We start from the raw sequence: 15,785 nt of genomic DNA on the forward strand, positions 1-15,785 counted from the left end.
AAATATTTGTTCGCCTTTTTTAGTGTCTTTTGGTTTTTAGAATACATTATTTTAAAAAGAGAAATATGTTTTATATTAACCTAATTAAATTTTTAAGAATTAATTTTATTTTTTTTAATGTTTAATTTAATTTTGTCTTATTACTTAGAATTGCTTTATTAAACAGCTAAATACATTTTATTTATTTCAGCTAATATTTAGGAACTTATTTAATTTTTTTCTTATTTAAATAAATTTCGTTGCTGCTATTGATTAATTTTTTCTTAATTTACCGAAATTTTTTTTTCAAATGAAATATATTTTTTTTATTTCATTTAATTTTTAGAAACTAATTTTATTTTGGGTTAAAAATAAATATAAATATTTTTTAAATTAATTTAGTTTTTAGAAACTTTTCAATTTTTACTATTTTCCTTTTTCAGTGTAATTTTCTTTTAATTTTTAAATTATGTTCCCAAAAAAAGAAAAATATATAATTTTTATATTTGATTTAATTTTTAGAAACCTTATTGCTAAAAGACAAACAGAAAAACGCTTATAGCTCCTCCTTAGCGGATCTTTCAATTAGTCTTTCGAAAAGAGCTTTCGACAGGAATTACCTTTCAAAGTAGCCAGAATGAACATATGTATATCTTAGGAAAGACTTTACCAGAATTGCCCTGTAAACCAAATGCATTTGAAAGTTTTTTACATCATATGTATTATTTTATGAAAACAAATTATAAAGCACACTGTCACAAAAGCCACTCAGGTTTTAGTTAATGGTGTGCAGTCCCTACATCTTGCGGTCGATGTACACCATGATAGTCAAGCCAGTAGTTACATAGTCCGCACTTGCTTCGCCGCTGCCTTGGATGTCATTCTAAATCAGACTCAACTACACGTACCCAGTAGCGAAAATGGTCAGCGGTGACATCGTCACTAATGCGGATTTAGTAACATCGTCGCACTTGCTCTGAATCCTAAATGACATATAGCTGACAATGACACTGTATGACAACGTAATGCAGGTGTACTCCTATCAAAGACTTATAACAGACAATGTCTTGCACCGGTCACTTATAAAAAGTTCATTGTCGCTTGAATGTCATTAATGATCACTGCATGACCAAGTCATGTAGATAACATCAACGACGAAATTACCATTTATATGGAAAAGGCAAATCCACCGTAGATCAGGTATTCAAAATGCGCCGAATCTCGGAAAAGACTCGCGAGTATGTAATCGATACCGACCATCTATGTATTTGTCAATTTTAAAGCCGCTGCGGCAGGGCGAATACTACATGTATGTGCGATGTATGAATTTGGCTGTGTAAAATGACGTTGAGCAATATCACCAGCTCCGTCAGAAGAACGTTTTACGACAACTTATTGGTAATTTTATTACAAATACGTGCATTGTCAAACAGCGATTTGTTCTGATTGCATTGCTTTTAAATTACTGGACTCTTAAATTAACTCTGGAACGTTTTTACTCTTCACTTATCTCTTGCTAAATATGTCAAATTTTTCCTTTTTTCTGATACTCATATTGGTGTACATATTTCAGTTACACCATTCCCTTAATTAAAGTTAATTTTATTTTTATAAATATGAGGCAACCCTTCTACGTGCATTTACAGTGAAAGTATGAAAGTATTTTTGAATTTAGCGTCCTCAATTTTACTAAGAAGCGAATTTTAATTTAAATCCGCTCATAATTCTATTTTTGCACACATTTTATTTGGAAGGGAAGCACTGTGTGCTGGCTTGGTCATGTCATACAAATGGATCATAATGGTCAGGTCGTTGCAGATTTTACATCAAATAGATTTGATATATGTGACCTGGTCTACGGAAAGGGGGCTTAGGTGTCAAAAAATCAATTTTCACTTTTTGGTTGATTCGGATGGAAGATGAGATGCTTTTTCACGTGGTGAAAAGCAGAAAATCCTAACTTGCTTAGAAGTGTACTAAAAATGTAGAGAAAGAAGAGTAAAAATACGACAAAATATAATTTATTGGTAATGAACAAAATACATTGAATTATAAGCTATAAAGACAAGATTATACACTAGAAAAACGTATTATGGGCCAAAAATAATAATGCGCGGAGAACAATTAACGAGATAATGAGAAACTGACGAAACGAGTTGCTTACTTTTAACAGCTTTTTCACAGAAAACTAGTTTTCGCACGTAAGCTCCCTTTTCGTAGACCAGGTCACATATGCTTAATAATATAATAGAAAAAATCGATAGTCGAAACCATACTAAATTTTAAAGTTATTATATTCAAACAGTTACCATTGGGCTGATTGTCGTCTAAAAATCATTAACTTATTCATAAAATAGATGAAAACCATCAAAAGTTTCTACAGTATTTACCAACGTCAAATCATTCCACAAAAATAATTTTAAATTTATTCCCTTCTTTGCAGTCGATGGTGAATACAAACAGAAATCAGCAACACAAACACCATCCGGCCATCTGTCCACAACCAGTGAAGCGGAAATCAGCTGTAAGCCATCGACAGACGAGCTTGGCATGTACCAAAGCAATAAGGTGAGTGGCATACACCCACACGCATTCACACTTGTGCGCATACATATATATACATTCGCACATAAACTGTTATATCAACTTGGTGAAATTAGATCCCTCCGCCTTTACAAAATAAATTTGTCATTGTGGGTTTCATTGTTAGATACTGACCTTTTCGTCATACTCTTAGCAAGTTTTTAAAGAACTTTTACTTTTTATGCTCTACAAAATTTTCAAGTTTTTTATTTACTTTCATTTCCCTTTCAAAGTGCGAGCTTTTGTTTTTGTTGAGCTCGGCGGAATGGCTAAGAATGTGTGGGTCTATGTGGCATGTTTTTAAAGTAAAAGTTGGCGGTAGGCATTTGTGTTGCCAGCGCGACATCGTCATTGATGGCGTCCGCGCGTCAATACATACATAGATAATGAAATGTTGCGCAAATAGCGCGTATATACACGGATGGCTCTACGTCGGTGACGGCTGTCGCGTTGGCGATAATGTGGCAGTGTAAATATGAACCTTCAGATAAAGTTAGTTGGTAGGTACACGTGCTTGCACAAGGATGATTTCGTGTAGACAATCGGCAAAAGTTTTAATTACTTTGTTTTACAACAAAATTGAATGTTTAATAACTTTGCGGAATTATTTTGCATTAATTGCGTAAGGAGTTTGTCCGGAGACATTGTGTCAGCTAAAAAATTTGGAATTGAAAGGTATCTTGGCATTGATGGTTTAAAGAAGAAATTTTAAGATAGGTTCGTGGGCATTGTATGAGTTTTTAAAATATGTGTCTCTAATAAAAATTACAAAAATATAAGTTTTGTTTTATAAGATATTTTTTCTTTTGAATTTTTGCGAAACTCATGTGAACTAAGTACCAACTCGTATAAATCAGAATCCTTACTTCTGGAAAGTAATCGGGATGGTTTAAAATAGTTACTTTGCTGGTTTTATTTTTGATGCAGGAAATCCGGATAGGCCCCTGCTGATTTCTCTCGTCGACAACTTTTAAACCTGGTTCACATTTATATTTAATCTGCGAAGTAATCTTATTATATTGATTCAAAATTGTATATAGATATGGGGAATTTTCCGTAGTTTTTTACAACCAATAACAATAAAATATTGCATAGACATATATGTATGTATTAGGGTGCATCACTGTCCATATGAAAAATTTATACTGTTTTCCATCGGAAATATAAAATCTAGTATATTTTGAGACTTCCGCCAAAATATTTCGAAAAAATATTAAGATTTACTTGAGCTGAACCTGTTTGAAAATACCTCCAAAAACCGAGTTTTTTATAAATCAAAAAAAAATATTTTTTCCAAGAAAACGCTTCAACTGTTAGAAAAGTTTATGCATAGAATGTTTAGAAATTATATCAACGGAATCAAAATAATGTGATTTTGAGAGCAATTTTGAAATCGGTGCAGCTCACGTAAATCTTAAAATTTTTTCAGAAAAATTTTGGCGGAAGTCATAAAATATAATAATTACTAAGAAATTTAGTACAAAATTTTCATCATGTATGCACATTGAAATACATATAAATAACGCTATTTTACGAAATGAAAATTACATCTTTAAAATAGTTATTATTTTGACTAATTTTGGCCACTGACTAGGATTATAAAACAAAGGAAACACGTTTTTCAATCGAAAGCGTTTATTACAGTCAAATTAGGTCGAACACTCGAAATCTGACAATTTTTTACGCAGTGGTCAATTTTCTCCAATACTACTTAAACATTGGGTCAAAAAGGCACTTTCTGGTGGGGGTTTATTGGTTAAAAAATGGCCTATAAGTGGTTAAAACTTCCACTAAAATATTAGGCGCCAAATTTTACTAAGGATAACCGAATGTAATGAAAAATGAAACCAATTTTCAGCAAAAAAAGGTAAGAAAAAATGGTAAGAACTCCGTCTCATCAATCAACAGTATTTTTTTGTCAATTGAAACTAATACTTTGTTCTACTAGAATTCAAAGGGCTATAAAACTGCATACTCAGAATCTTACTAGGAAATCTAATTAAAAAAATTTACGAAAGTTTTTTGATTTTTTTTTTAATATTGTACAAAGTTTGAAACTTGGATTTACACGGGTTTTGTTAAAGAATGAACTATATTTCAATCGTTTATTTTTTTCTTAAAATTTACTAATCTCTATTATTGGATCCAAAATACCCAAAACATTATTGGAATTTACCCACCAAACACTGCAGAAGGGTTAATCAATGAGCTTGTTGAAATTGCTTTGAGTTTTGTAATACTAACAAATTTACGCATCTCAAATAACATCCTTGCAATACCGCAAAACCATATCGTTTCGTCGCTCTATGTTTCTAAACATTTGCAATTTTCTTCTGTTTACAGGACGACGAGCTACACTACGCAGAGCTCTCACTTGCACCCGGCAGCGTTGCCGTTGGCGGCGCCAGCTCCAGTAGTATGCCCAAAAAATCGATTTCTGTCGATTGCAGCAGCAGCATGTTGCTGCAGGGCGCTGGCATAAATACGAACAACATGTCCATGCCAATCGGTGGCACACTGCCGCATGGCTCCAGCATACGCAAATTGCTACCCAGCATACCAGCCAATGCCGGTGCGAGCACACTACAACGCCATAAGCCACAAGCGGCAGCGCAACAGCCACCGCCACCTTCCTATGACTACTTCGAAGAGCCAACGATATACGCGCAAATCGATCATTACAAAACAACAACGGCGACGGCAACAGCGGCAAACGCCGGCAGCAATGGTGGCTGTTCCTCCTCCGCCTCAGTGTCGCCATTCCCGCCTTGTATCTCATCGCCTGCCTCGCAGGGTACGCCATCAACGGTTTCGCCCGGCACAGTGCAGATGTATACCTTGCCCTCACATCCTGGCGGCTATCATACGCTGCCACACAACCATCATCATCAGCAGCAGCAGCAGCAGCAGCAACAGCAACAGCAGCAACAGCAACTAGCGCATCAGCAACAATCGCATCAACAACAACAAACGCACAATACATCCGCCTCATCTATGCTGCAAATGATGGCGGCGGCAGCAGTTGTTCAAGGTAGCACTGGCAGTGTTTATCATCATCATGGTACGCTGCCAATGCCACCAACATACCAACAACATCAGCAGCAGCAACAGCTGCAACAACAGCAAGCCACCGGTCAAATGCTGGTATCGAGCAATAGCAGTGGTCTCGGTTCGGCTACGACGACTGCGGCGGTGACGAGTCCGAGCAGCTCGTTGTCGGGGCTCTCGGCCATCGGGAAATCGTATTCGCGTGAAATTGTGACGGTGCGAACGCCATTGATGTACTCGCAGCAGGAGAGTTGCGTTTAAGTGTTTGAGAAATATAAGTATAAATGAAATTTAGTTGTAGTAGTGTAGGTTATGAGATAGGGGGTGGGGGTAAGGGTGGAGGCGCAATATGCATAGCTATGACTTTTTAAATCAAATGGGGGCTATGGGTTGGGGATAATTTGAAAGATTTCGAGCGTATTTTTGTTGATTTAGTATTTTAAGATTTATATATTTTATCTATGCGTCATCAAGCGCTCACTTTATGCGCTCTTTTTTATTTTACAAAATATCTAAAAAATAATACAAAACATGACCAGTGCAGTCTTTGGCTATGCCGAAGGCTTCATATCTTTCATGAGCATCAGAAAATTTTACTTAAACCGATTACTGAATTTAAATTTTTGGGTGGGAGTGGGAGAATTTTGTACCTTCACTGCATACATATTTATATAAAGGAGTTAAATAACAAAACCAATTTTCTCGGTAGACTTTGCATGATTATTTAGAAATAAGAAGCGGTAACCAGATGGGAGCGCACTGCAACCTGCAATAAAACGAAGCTTATTTGGCCGAAATGGAATATACGGAGATCGAGAGAAATTCTCAGTCTCAATAAGGACGATTTGTTACTGGCCATTGGCCTTCCCGCAGGACATATCCTGATAGGAAGCCATACATAACGCCTCGGGGTCAGTTACAATGACTTCTGCAGGAGCTGTCACCACGAAGAAGAGCCCAAAGCAACCAGGCACTTGCTTCACGATTACGATAGTTATAGGTTTTTGAGTTGGTCCCAGCGCAACTGATAAGTTTGGAATACGGCAGCGGCTATGCTGAGGTTCGTAACACCCCGTATTGGCTTAAGGTGTACGGATTTTTTCTCCAGCTAGCTATTTATCAAAGCATATTTTTTCTAGGTATGTATTGATGCAAGGCGGTGGTTTTAGGGAGGCAACGGTGAACTTTTACACGGATTGGACGAAGCTTGATGGAAGGGTCGATGGAGGTGTTTTTTTTCAGTGAGCTCTCCATCAACCTTAAATTTAGGCTTCAGGATCACTATAGTATGTTTCAGCCAGAGGTTGCTGCTATTAAGAAACCAGTCGATTGTCTGCTGCTAGTTAGGCGCAATGGCGGTGAGGGAGGTTAACATCTACTCAGAGAGCCAGGCGGCAATCAGGCTCACTTATGGCACACTCGAAGCTTATTGAGGAATGCCTTAAATTCGCTTTGGATAGCGTCGAAGTACTACTTTATCAGACTTGTCTTGGTGGCAGTCCATAGTGATATGGCAGGAAACTGTGCGGCTGATTAACTGGTGAGAGGCGGAGCCCTTTATGAATTATCACCAAGAAGAGAGAAGGTGGGAGTTCCGTTGACTAAGTGTGGACTTCTCTTGGGAATATGGTCCTCGAGTCAACTCAGCGAACGCTGGAGGCATGTTCTACGGCGAGGTCTGTCTAGGTGAGAGTAGACCGGGGCGGTCTCAATATCTCTTTAAGCTCGTGAGCCGAATCTCTCGGTTCTAGTGGGTGTACTGAAAAGGCTTATCCTATTTCATCCGGGTTCATACAGTGAAATGAAATGTCTTACCGGACCCCGTTAGTCGCAGCTCTATGGAGGAAGGTGAGGTGGAGTCATCACAGCATTTCCTTCCTAATCTGCCCAGCTTTTGCTAGATTTTGGCTTAGGTCCTGAAAAGCTCTCCGAGATTAAGATTTGCCCCTGCGAAACTTCGTTCTCCGCACTCAGCGACCAACTTCTACGGTCTAAGTGCGCCCCTTATAAGGGGCAGCCACCTAAATCTAACCTAACCTTGGGGTTTTTGATCCATGTGGTATCACAATGGACCCCTGATTTGGCCTAAGTGGGCTGCCTTCCTTTAAGTCTAGCAGCTTTTTCAACCTAACCTAGAAAATAGCCCACTACATTTCTCGGTTTTAACCATTCAAATGAAGGGGTTTGAAAGGCTATATGTTATAGTGACCCGATCTTTTTCACTTTCACCACAAGTTTTCTGTTGATAACGGGTGTAAACTGTGCGGAACTCCATATTCCTTGCTGCATAAATGGAAGGGTTACAAAAAAATCTCATATCTGAACAGACAGTTGAATGGGTGCCATATTTTATAGTGGTCCGATTTTGCGGGTTCCTTCAAATGATTAATACAATACAAAATTACATACAGTCAGTAAATTTCAGTTGGATATCTCGAAAACTGAGTGACTAATTCGCGTTCTAACAGACATATAGACGGGTAGACTTAGCTAAATCGACTCGGCTCGACGTTCTGATTATTTTGGTATGCATTTTAATGGATCTATCACTTCTTCTTCTGGTACTTACAAATATCGGACCAACGTATAAAAATAATAAATTTTTCGAGCTTATTTTTTTAGAAAATTCTACAATGAATATATGGCGATCTAAAACTAGTTAAAATCGTTGGGGTTGTTATCAGATGCATGTTGGTTTGTTTGTGATGGTGCTTTATGGAATATAATTACGGCATTTTTCCATCATTTTGATACACTTCTCATAGGGAATGAGTTTTATCCTAGATTGTTTGGTCGAGCCACCAGAATTTTTGATGAATCTACCGATTTACTTTGCTCATAGAAAATTTTCATGAATCCGCTAGTTTTATTACTATGTCTTCTCTTAATGCTTTGCGCCAAATTTTTTTGAATGTCATGGCATTCACAGAGGAAATGCTGGACATTTTCTTTGCTATCTTTTAGCTGACAAGTGAGGCTAGTTCAATTATGAGGCCTTCTTAGTATTCCCGTATGGGACACATGATAACTTTTTTACTAGATATAATCAGCAGATCCTATATTTTCACTTTCTTATAGTCAAGTGAGCGTTTCCTTTATAACTAGCATGTCTGTACGTCTCATCACCATTTGGTACTCAGTCGAAGGAGCTGCAAGTAAATTAATTTTTGGATTATTGCAAGAGTGTAACCCAAGCCGCGTTTGGATTCACGCGTTTGCCCGACGGTCTGCTCATGACCTTCCTTGTTATTATATGCGCGTACCCAGGCAAGAGAGAAAACCATTAGCTCTCGTACTGAGAGTAATTTCATTTTGTATGTTTTTATTGGTTAAAATTTTATAACCGCAGATTTTTGTTTCCGACTTCATTTCCTAATTGGTCAGAGGCATCAAAGAAACTAAGAACTTCTACTTTGAAGATGCTTGTATCTGTTTCAGACATACCGGCGAAGCGAACCTAAATTCCTCAGAGCAGACTACCTCTCCTACACCGCAGTCCATATGTGATCCGTCGGCGTGGAGAAATAAAACTGTTTTATCGGTCATCTAGATTATTTTTAAGTTAAGATTGGCTATCTTGCGGTGTGTCCCCTTTTCTAATTGCTTTTCGTTAAGGATCAACACAATGCCGCCGTGTCTTATTCTCCGCAGATCTTACTCTTACAGCCTAACTGCCAACTCCATAGTCACTTTTGTTAGGTAAGTATAGATAAAGATGAGACTGAGGATGACGTCTGTCGGGCAGGACCTTATTGCATTTGTTACTCCTGAATATCTCGAATCCTCGCTCCCTATAGCGTTATTTCCTTGAAATGATATAAGAGACTTAAAATAAAACTATGCAGCAAAGCAACCAGGAGCGACTCTGCCTTCGATAGACTGCTCCTAGCTGGCACCAGGCACTGGTAAGCAGGCGGTTGGAAAACCTTAAGGTATTGTGAATAATTCTGCTTAAAAGCCGAAAGTATATTACTCAAAAAATAGATCAAGACAGCCTTTATCATCTGTGTTGAAATCAAGCTAGAACTCGAGAACCATTGCACTGGAGTATCTGACTTCAATAAGAAGTCAACGAACCCTGTTCCAAAATCGATATCTGAGAGCATATTTTAAAACTAGATTCTGGTCAAATTATTTACCGGAGCAAAGCGTGGTTATTATACAATATGTATTACTCCTCCTCAATTTTATTTATCGTTGAAAAAAGTTTGAAAGTTTGTACACCAATTTTTAAACGAGACTTATTGAGATTTTCTCTGAAATTTTTTTGGATCTGTTTTTTATTTTCGTTCAAAACCGGGAAATTCGGATATTATTTGTGAAAAAAACATAATCAATTTAAGTAAAAAACAGCTTCCGAATTATGTCGAATTCTTTTTGTATACGAGATAGAATGAAATGAAAATGGGTTGTGCACTAGAAAAAGAATATTGCCCTGAAAGAGCATAAACTCAGTGCGGTTAGGTTGAGAAAATACACTTAGTAAATATTTAATTGAAATTTGTTAAATACTACTACTAAGAAATTGTAAAAAGGGGATTTATATAGTAGTTAAGAAAGGTATAAAACTAGACATGGGAATATTAAGTAGTGTAAATAAAATCTTATAGATTTTTCTTATTTAATTGTGCATATCTTAGTAATTTAGTAAATAGATAACATAAAAAAAAAATAAGATAAATTTAAAAGAGCACACAACCTAACAATAATTTAAGTAGCAATTAAGATGCGATAAAAAATTAAGTATATTAGGAAATACTTAGGGCCAATTTCACAATGCGTAGTTAACTCAGAATCGGGAGTTAACTACAGAATTTTGTACTGAAAATCTCTAGTTAACTGTCGATTCTGAGTTAAATACGCACTGTGAAATTGGCCCTTAGTTATGTACAAGTGAAAATACATATGTATAATAAAAATTCCAAATAAGAGCAATAGTTTTAGCTGACAAAAAAAAAACACAAAACTCCAAAGAAATGAACTGACCGCATTTGAAAGCAACCAATAACAATAAAATGTAAAACGATTCACTTAATGAGGAAGCGTATATATATACATATATGTATTTACATGCATATATGCATTAAAAAAGAAATATCAAGGGTAAAGTCTGCTGGACAATTTGTGAGAAAAAACTTTCTTGATGCATTGGTATCTGAGGAGATGGTACAATTGACTATCGGGCGATACAAAAAACTAAAAAACACAAAAACACTTTTTACTACACATTTAAATCTCATTGTCTTCTTTCTATCGGTTAAACCTTTTAAGAATATTCACTTGATACTATCATTCCAAATGTTGAGTGCACAATGAAATTTTTTCCCAGTTTTTAATTAAAATAAGGCGATGGTACCGGATACTCATGAAATTTGATGTTTAAAGTTCCGTGTCCCGAACTAGACTTCAAATAGCCGCGAAAAATTCCTGAACAAGTCCCGATATAGTCTCAAACTGGTCCCAAAATGGCCCCAAAAAAGGTCTGAACCAATTCCGATCTAGTCTCGCAATGACTCACAAAATTTTTCCGTAAAAGTTCCGAACTGGGCTCGACATAATACCAAACTACCCCCAAACGGTTCCGAACTATTTCCGAAAAAGTCCTGAACTAGGCCAGAACTACAACAGCTGATTTCATTTGTACAACTTGTGAGTTCGTCTTGGCTTACGCGTGACCAAGTGCAAATAATTTCGGTATTTTTAAATTTCCGCTTTCCTTTTTATCAATACATTACTGTAGTGCATTTGCCTAGAATTATGCCACGAAAAGTTGCAGTCGGTTGCAACAGTAGTAAACATATGCTGTTTGCAATGAAATTAAAAATTTTCTGTTAGGTTACACAAGAAGAGCAATTACAAATTTTCTGCTCGGTTAACAAAAATTTTTCTTGCACCGAGAGCTAAGCTATATATTTTTCGATAAGTGTCTACGGGTATGTACATATGTATATATGTGGGAAAATGTTATTTTGAAATTTTCAAATTTCCTATTTTTGCTATAGTCCAGGGCAGGGTTTCAGATTAGTTCAGAAAATTCGTAACTACTTCTTGTTTAACCCAGCAGAGAATGTGTAACTGCTTCTTGTGCATACAAATGAACATTTCTGTATTATTTAGTTCCGGACCATTTGGCACTAGTTCTGGCCTATTACGAGTTCGTTTCGAAACTAGTTCAGCCCATTACGCGACTGGCTTAGGACTATATCAGGCCGATTTCGGGACTAGTTCGGGATCACTTCGGACTAATTCGAGACTACTGCAGACCTATTTCGCGACTGGCTTAGGACTGTTTCAGGGCCATTTCGGGATTAGTTCCGGAACATTTAGTGAATTGCTTGGGATAATTTTTCGGACTAGGTCGGGGTCGTTTAGGGACTATTTAGTTCAGGGCCATTTTGGGATCATTTTAAGGCTTATTCGAAATCATTTCGAGACAAGTTCACGATTTTTCCGAACCACTTCAGGACCAGTCACAAAATGCTCCTGAAAAACTAAAAAAGTCGTGTAAAGTAAATTGAAATTAATGTTTCATTTCTAACTTTAACTATTTATGTATGTAAGAAGTTAACATATCGAATTACATTTGTACTTGGGACTCACGCCTTTTTATTAATGGCGATTTTGTTTCTACAAGAAACCTTGCCTTCGAATCGCCCCCTTCTTAGTGTTTGTGCATATAGGGCAAAGAGAAGGTTGCATTTTTCGGTAGAAACAAAATCGGCATAAGTTTCTATTCCGCCATTCTTCTTGATTTTTTTTGATTTTTTGAAATATGAAATTTTTCCAAAAGAAACGAGAATTTAATAATTTAAAAACAATTTAACTAACATGATTGCATTTTTTCCAAAATTAACTTGACTTGTGAAACTGCAAATGGGAGTTGAAAAACAAAAAACAGTGTAATGCCATTTAAATGTTCCTCTTCGAGAGAGTAACACATGTGCATATGTATGTATGTACTATTAAAGGTAAAGCTTGTACATACTCATCGTCATATAAAGCACAGAACCGCATAACTGACATTTGTGGCAAAAATTATATTTGCTCAGCGGAAGCTGCTGGCAACTAGCCTGAAATCGGATTGCTTATAAAGGAAAAAAACTGTGTTGCAATAAGGCAGTTTTCTACGCTCTATGTACTGTAAAATTTGGACAACCACGTATGTGAGGTTTCGCATTGCCTTTTTACGCGGTTTTGTACTTTAAACGACGATATGCATTTGTACAAAAATAGTTAAACTTGCATGTATAACTGAGTACTTGTAAATACATATGTACATACGTATATGTGTACTTGTATTACAGTTAAAAGGATTTCCATTAAAACATATTATAATTTAATGTAAAATTCAGAAATACTCTCCACACTCACTGAAATGAAACGAAGAAAAATTGTTGTATGTACATACATAAAAAATGTAAATACATTTAGTGTAAAATAAAAGATAGCGAAATATTGATAAAAAGTGTAAAGACCTAAGTGAAAAAATAATAATTAAAGCATTTCCATTTTATAGACCTTTAGCTCACAAATTTTTTCAATCATTCAATTCATTAGGGCTATTCGCGATTCGGTGCATAAGAGCTGACAAATTTATGCAATTGCAGAAATATGCCATGGATTGTGAGCGACCTTTATTAAACTGTCATGGTAAAGCTTTTGCAAAACACTTTTTGTGCATCAGCTTTGGTTTTGTTTATGAATGCAATGCATAGCATATTTATGCTATGGATTTTCGGTATTGCAAATTTGCCAAGCCATGAAAAATGCAAATGCGTGTATTTTGTTTGTGTATTGCAAATAATTTGCAATACAAATTTGCAATGCAATGATGCTAGGCCATTTGCACCGGATCGCGAATAGCCCTATTAAATTGGCGACTGATACATTTACCTACACAGTTATTCGTTTTTGCTCACATTTGCGTAAAAAAGCACCAACACATATGCACATACATGCATACATGCACTTTTCACATTTGGTATAAGAGCATGCAGGTATTGCAAACATACTGACAATTGCCAATGCAATTAAGAAAAACATTTAAATAATAAACATCATAAATTAAAGTTTAATTAATTATTTTATATAGTACATATTTGAGCTGTGTGCCTACATATGTATGCACATATATTTCATTAAAATTATTTTTAAATGATGTTTGAGTTTTTTGAACTATTCAATTTCCTTTCAGTGGACCTGTGCGCATTTATTTTTAGATTGAAAAGGCGTGAATGAGTCATTTCTGTAAGTTAAGCTTTTTTCATTTTATTGCTTTCAATGAATATGTAGATATATGTATGTACATTAGGGTGCATCGCCAAAAAAAAGTAGCGCGTTTTCCACCAGAAGTACCAACATTTTTTATTTTTTAAGACTACCGCCAAAATAGTTCGGAAAAATATAAAGATTTACGTGAGCTAGACTGATTTGAAAATGATGTATTGCTGAACGTTTTCCCGTCATCCCTTGTCAAATTTGGTTTGGAGACAAACCGGTTTCGGCGTTGTGCCATGTTCAGTGTCATTTTTCGAACTCCTACCCTGCCGGAAATACCAACAACGAAAATGATTTAAAAATATTTACAAAAATCTAATTCTTTTTATAAGCTTTTATTATGTTTTTCACCTCTGTGTAATCAAATCTTGAAATTAATTTTTAACCAACTTCTCGATGAGTTAGAGGCTTGAAATTTTAAACTTAGCCAGGACCCGATGGAAATGCAATGTGAAAGCTCAATCAGCTAGATGGCGCGGGTGTCGATATATTTTAGAAACCAGTATATATGAACCGATATGATAGGGAAAAACTTCTCACAAAATTTGCCCGATAGGTGGCGCAGGGGTTGAGATATTTGTAAAATCTCTATCTATGGTCAAATTTGTTTTCATATTTAGATCGTTTATTACTTAAATGGAAAGAAATAACTGCAAAAGTGCAAGTTGGTGCGGAGTTGATGTTTTACTAAGCACTAATGAAAGCTTGTATTTAAAAAATTCTTTTGATTATTCCGCTGATAAAATGTTAAGCATTTTTTACCGGATGTGATTTTTGCCTTAATATTTTTAAAATATAATTTTATTTATAAAACACTCGATTTTTGGTGTTATTTTCGAATGAATCGAACTTACGTAAATCCTAGTATTTTTCCGAAATATATTGCGGCAGTAAAGTATAATATATCTAATAGTTCTGATGAAAAAACAATATACAGTTTTTTGTATGGATAGCGATGCACCCTAATGTTCTTATTTTATTATATATATAGATAACCTGCAAGACATTTCAATATTCAATATCATCAGATATCCAACATCTCATAGAACCTAATGCATCCACATTGCAAATAATTTTGATCTGTAAGTACAGATGACATCAGAATATCCTTTGACTAACCTTTGACTAACTATAATTCCATCTAGAAGACGATAAATTAGTCTTTACCCAGCGCTGGCCACCATACTAATATTAAGCAATATTGGGCCGTATGAATAAAAACCAAGCCATTGCTTTTTATTGAATGTTCAGACCTTTTAATTAAACTTTTTTAAATGGATGGAGTAAAAGGTTTGAAGTTTTTAGAAAAAGTCATTGCTTAGTTTTTAGTCATACGCCTCAATGCCTCTCTCTGCGCGACTCTCGACATTTGTCTTCCACCCCACTTTGGCGTCAAATACGATGCCAGGTACTTGGCCGACGAGGATAATATGAGAGTCGTTCAATCGAAGGAGTGAAGTCTGAATTTCTTTCCATTGTCTTGTAGTATGAGCCGGAACAGAGCTACCTCTAAGATTTTACTAATGCCACCTAAAGCTGCCATCGTCAAGCTATCTGCATAAGCATCTACTTCAATTCCTTCTTTGTTGAGTTCTATTCGTTTAGTGGCACCACCCAGGCAAGGAGATAAAATCATTATATTAAGGAACTTCCGAAGTATCATTGGCTGATATTATGATTGTGTTTCTTGGCTTTTGTAGAACCCTCTTGCATATTGGGTCACATATTCCAATATTTTTCATATGTGACAATGAAATCAGTTCCACTCATGTAGAAATCAGTTCCCCTCTTGTGGAAGTCGTAGAGCTTTTTATACCCGAGCGCACTTGTGCACATGGGTATATTAACTTTATTCACATAACGGTTATTTGTAACAGCCAAAACGAATCGAGATAGAT

General features: G+C 35.9%; 2 protein-coding genes across 2 annotated transcripts in view; both read left to right on the top strand.

Annotated features, from left to right (window-relative positions):
• The window catches only part of LOC118742108 (hemicentin-1), a 286,471-nt gene extending 280,401 nt beyond the window's left edge, over positions 1-6,070 (top strand). Inside the window, exons 15-16 of the mRNA XM_036474073.1 lie at positions 2,423-2,547; positions 4,906-6,070. Of these exons, the coding sequence (XP_036329966.1) occupies positions 2,423-2,547; positions 4,906-5,871 (1,091 nt within the window). The 3' untranslated portion in view covers positions 5,872-6,070. The remainder of the gene's footprint in view (positions 1-2,422; positions 2,548-4,905) is intronic.
• Positions 2,467-15,785, top strand: part of LOC118742118 (UDP-glycosyltransferase UGT5-like) — a 57,512-nt gene continuing 44,193 nt past the window's right edge. Inside the window, exon 1 of the mRNA XM_036474106.1 lies at positions 2,467-2,547. The gene's annotated coding sequence lies outside the window, so the exon portion shown is untranslated. The remainder of the gene's footprint in view (positions 2,548-15,785) is intronic.

The sequence above is a fragment of the Rhagoletis pomonella genome, unplaced genomic scaffold (assembly GCF_013731165.1).
Source record: "Rhagoletis pomonella isolate Grant_MI unplaced genomic scaffold, Rhpom_1.0 Rhpom_scaffold_00001, whole genome shotgun sequence".
NCBI lineage: Eukaryota > Metazoa > Arthropoda > Insecta > Diptera > Tephritidae > Rhagoletis > Rhagoletis pomonella.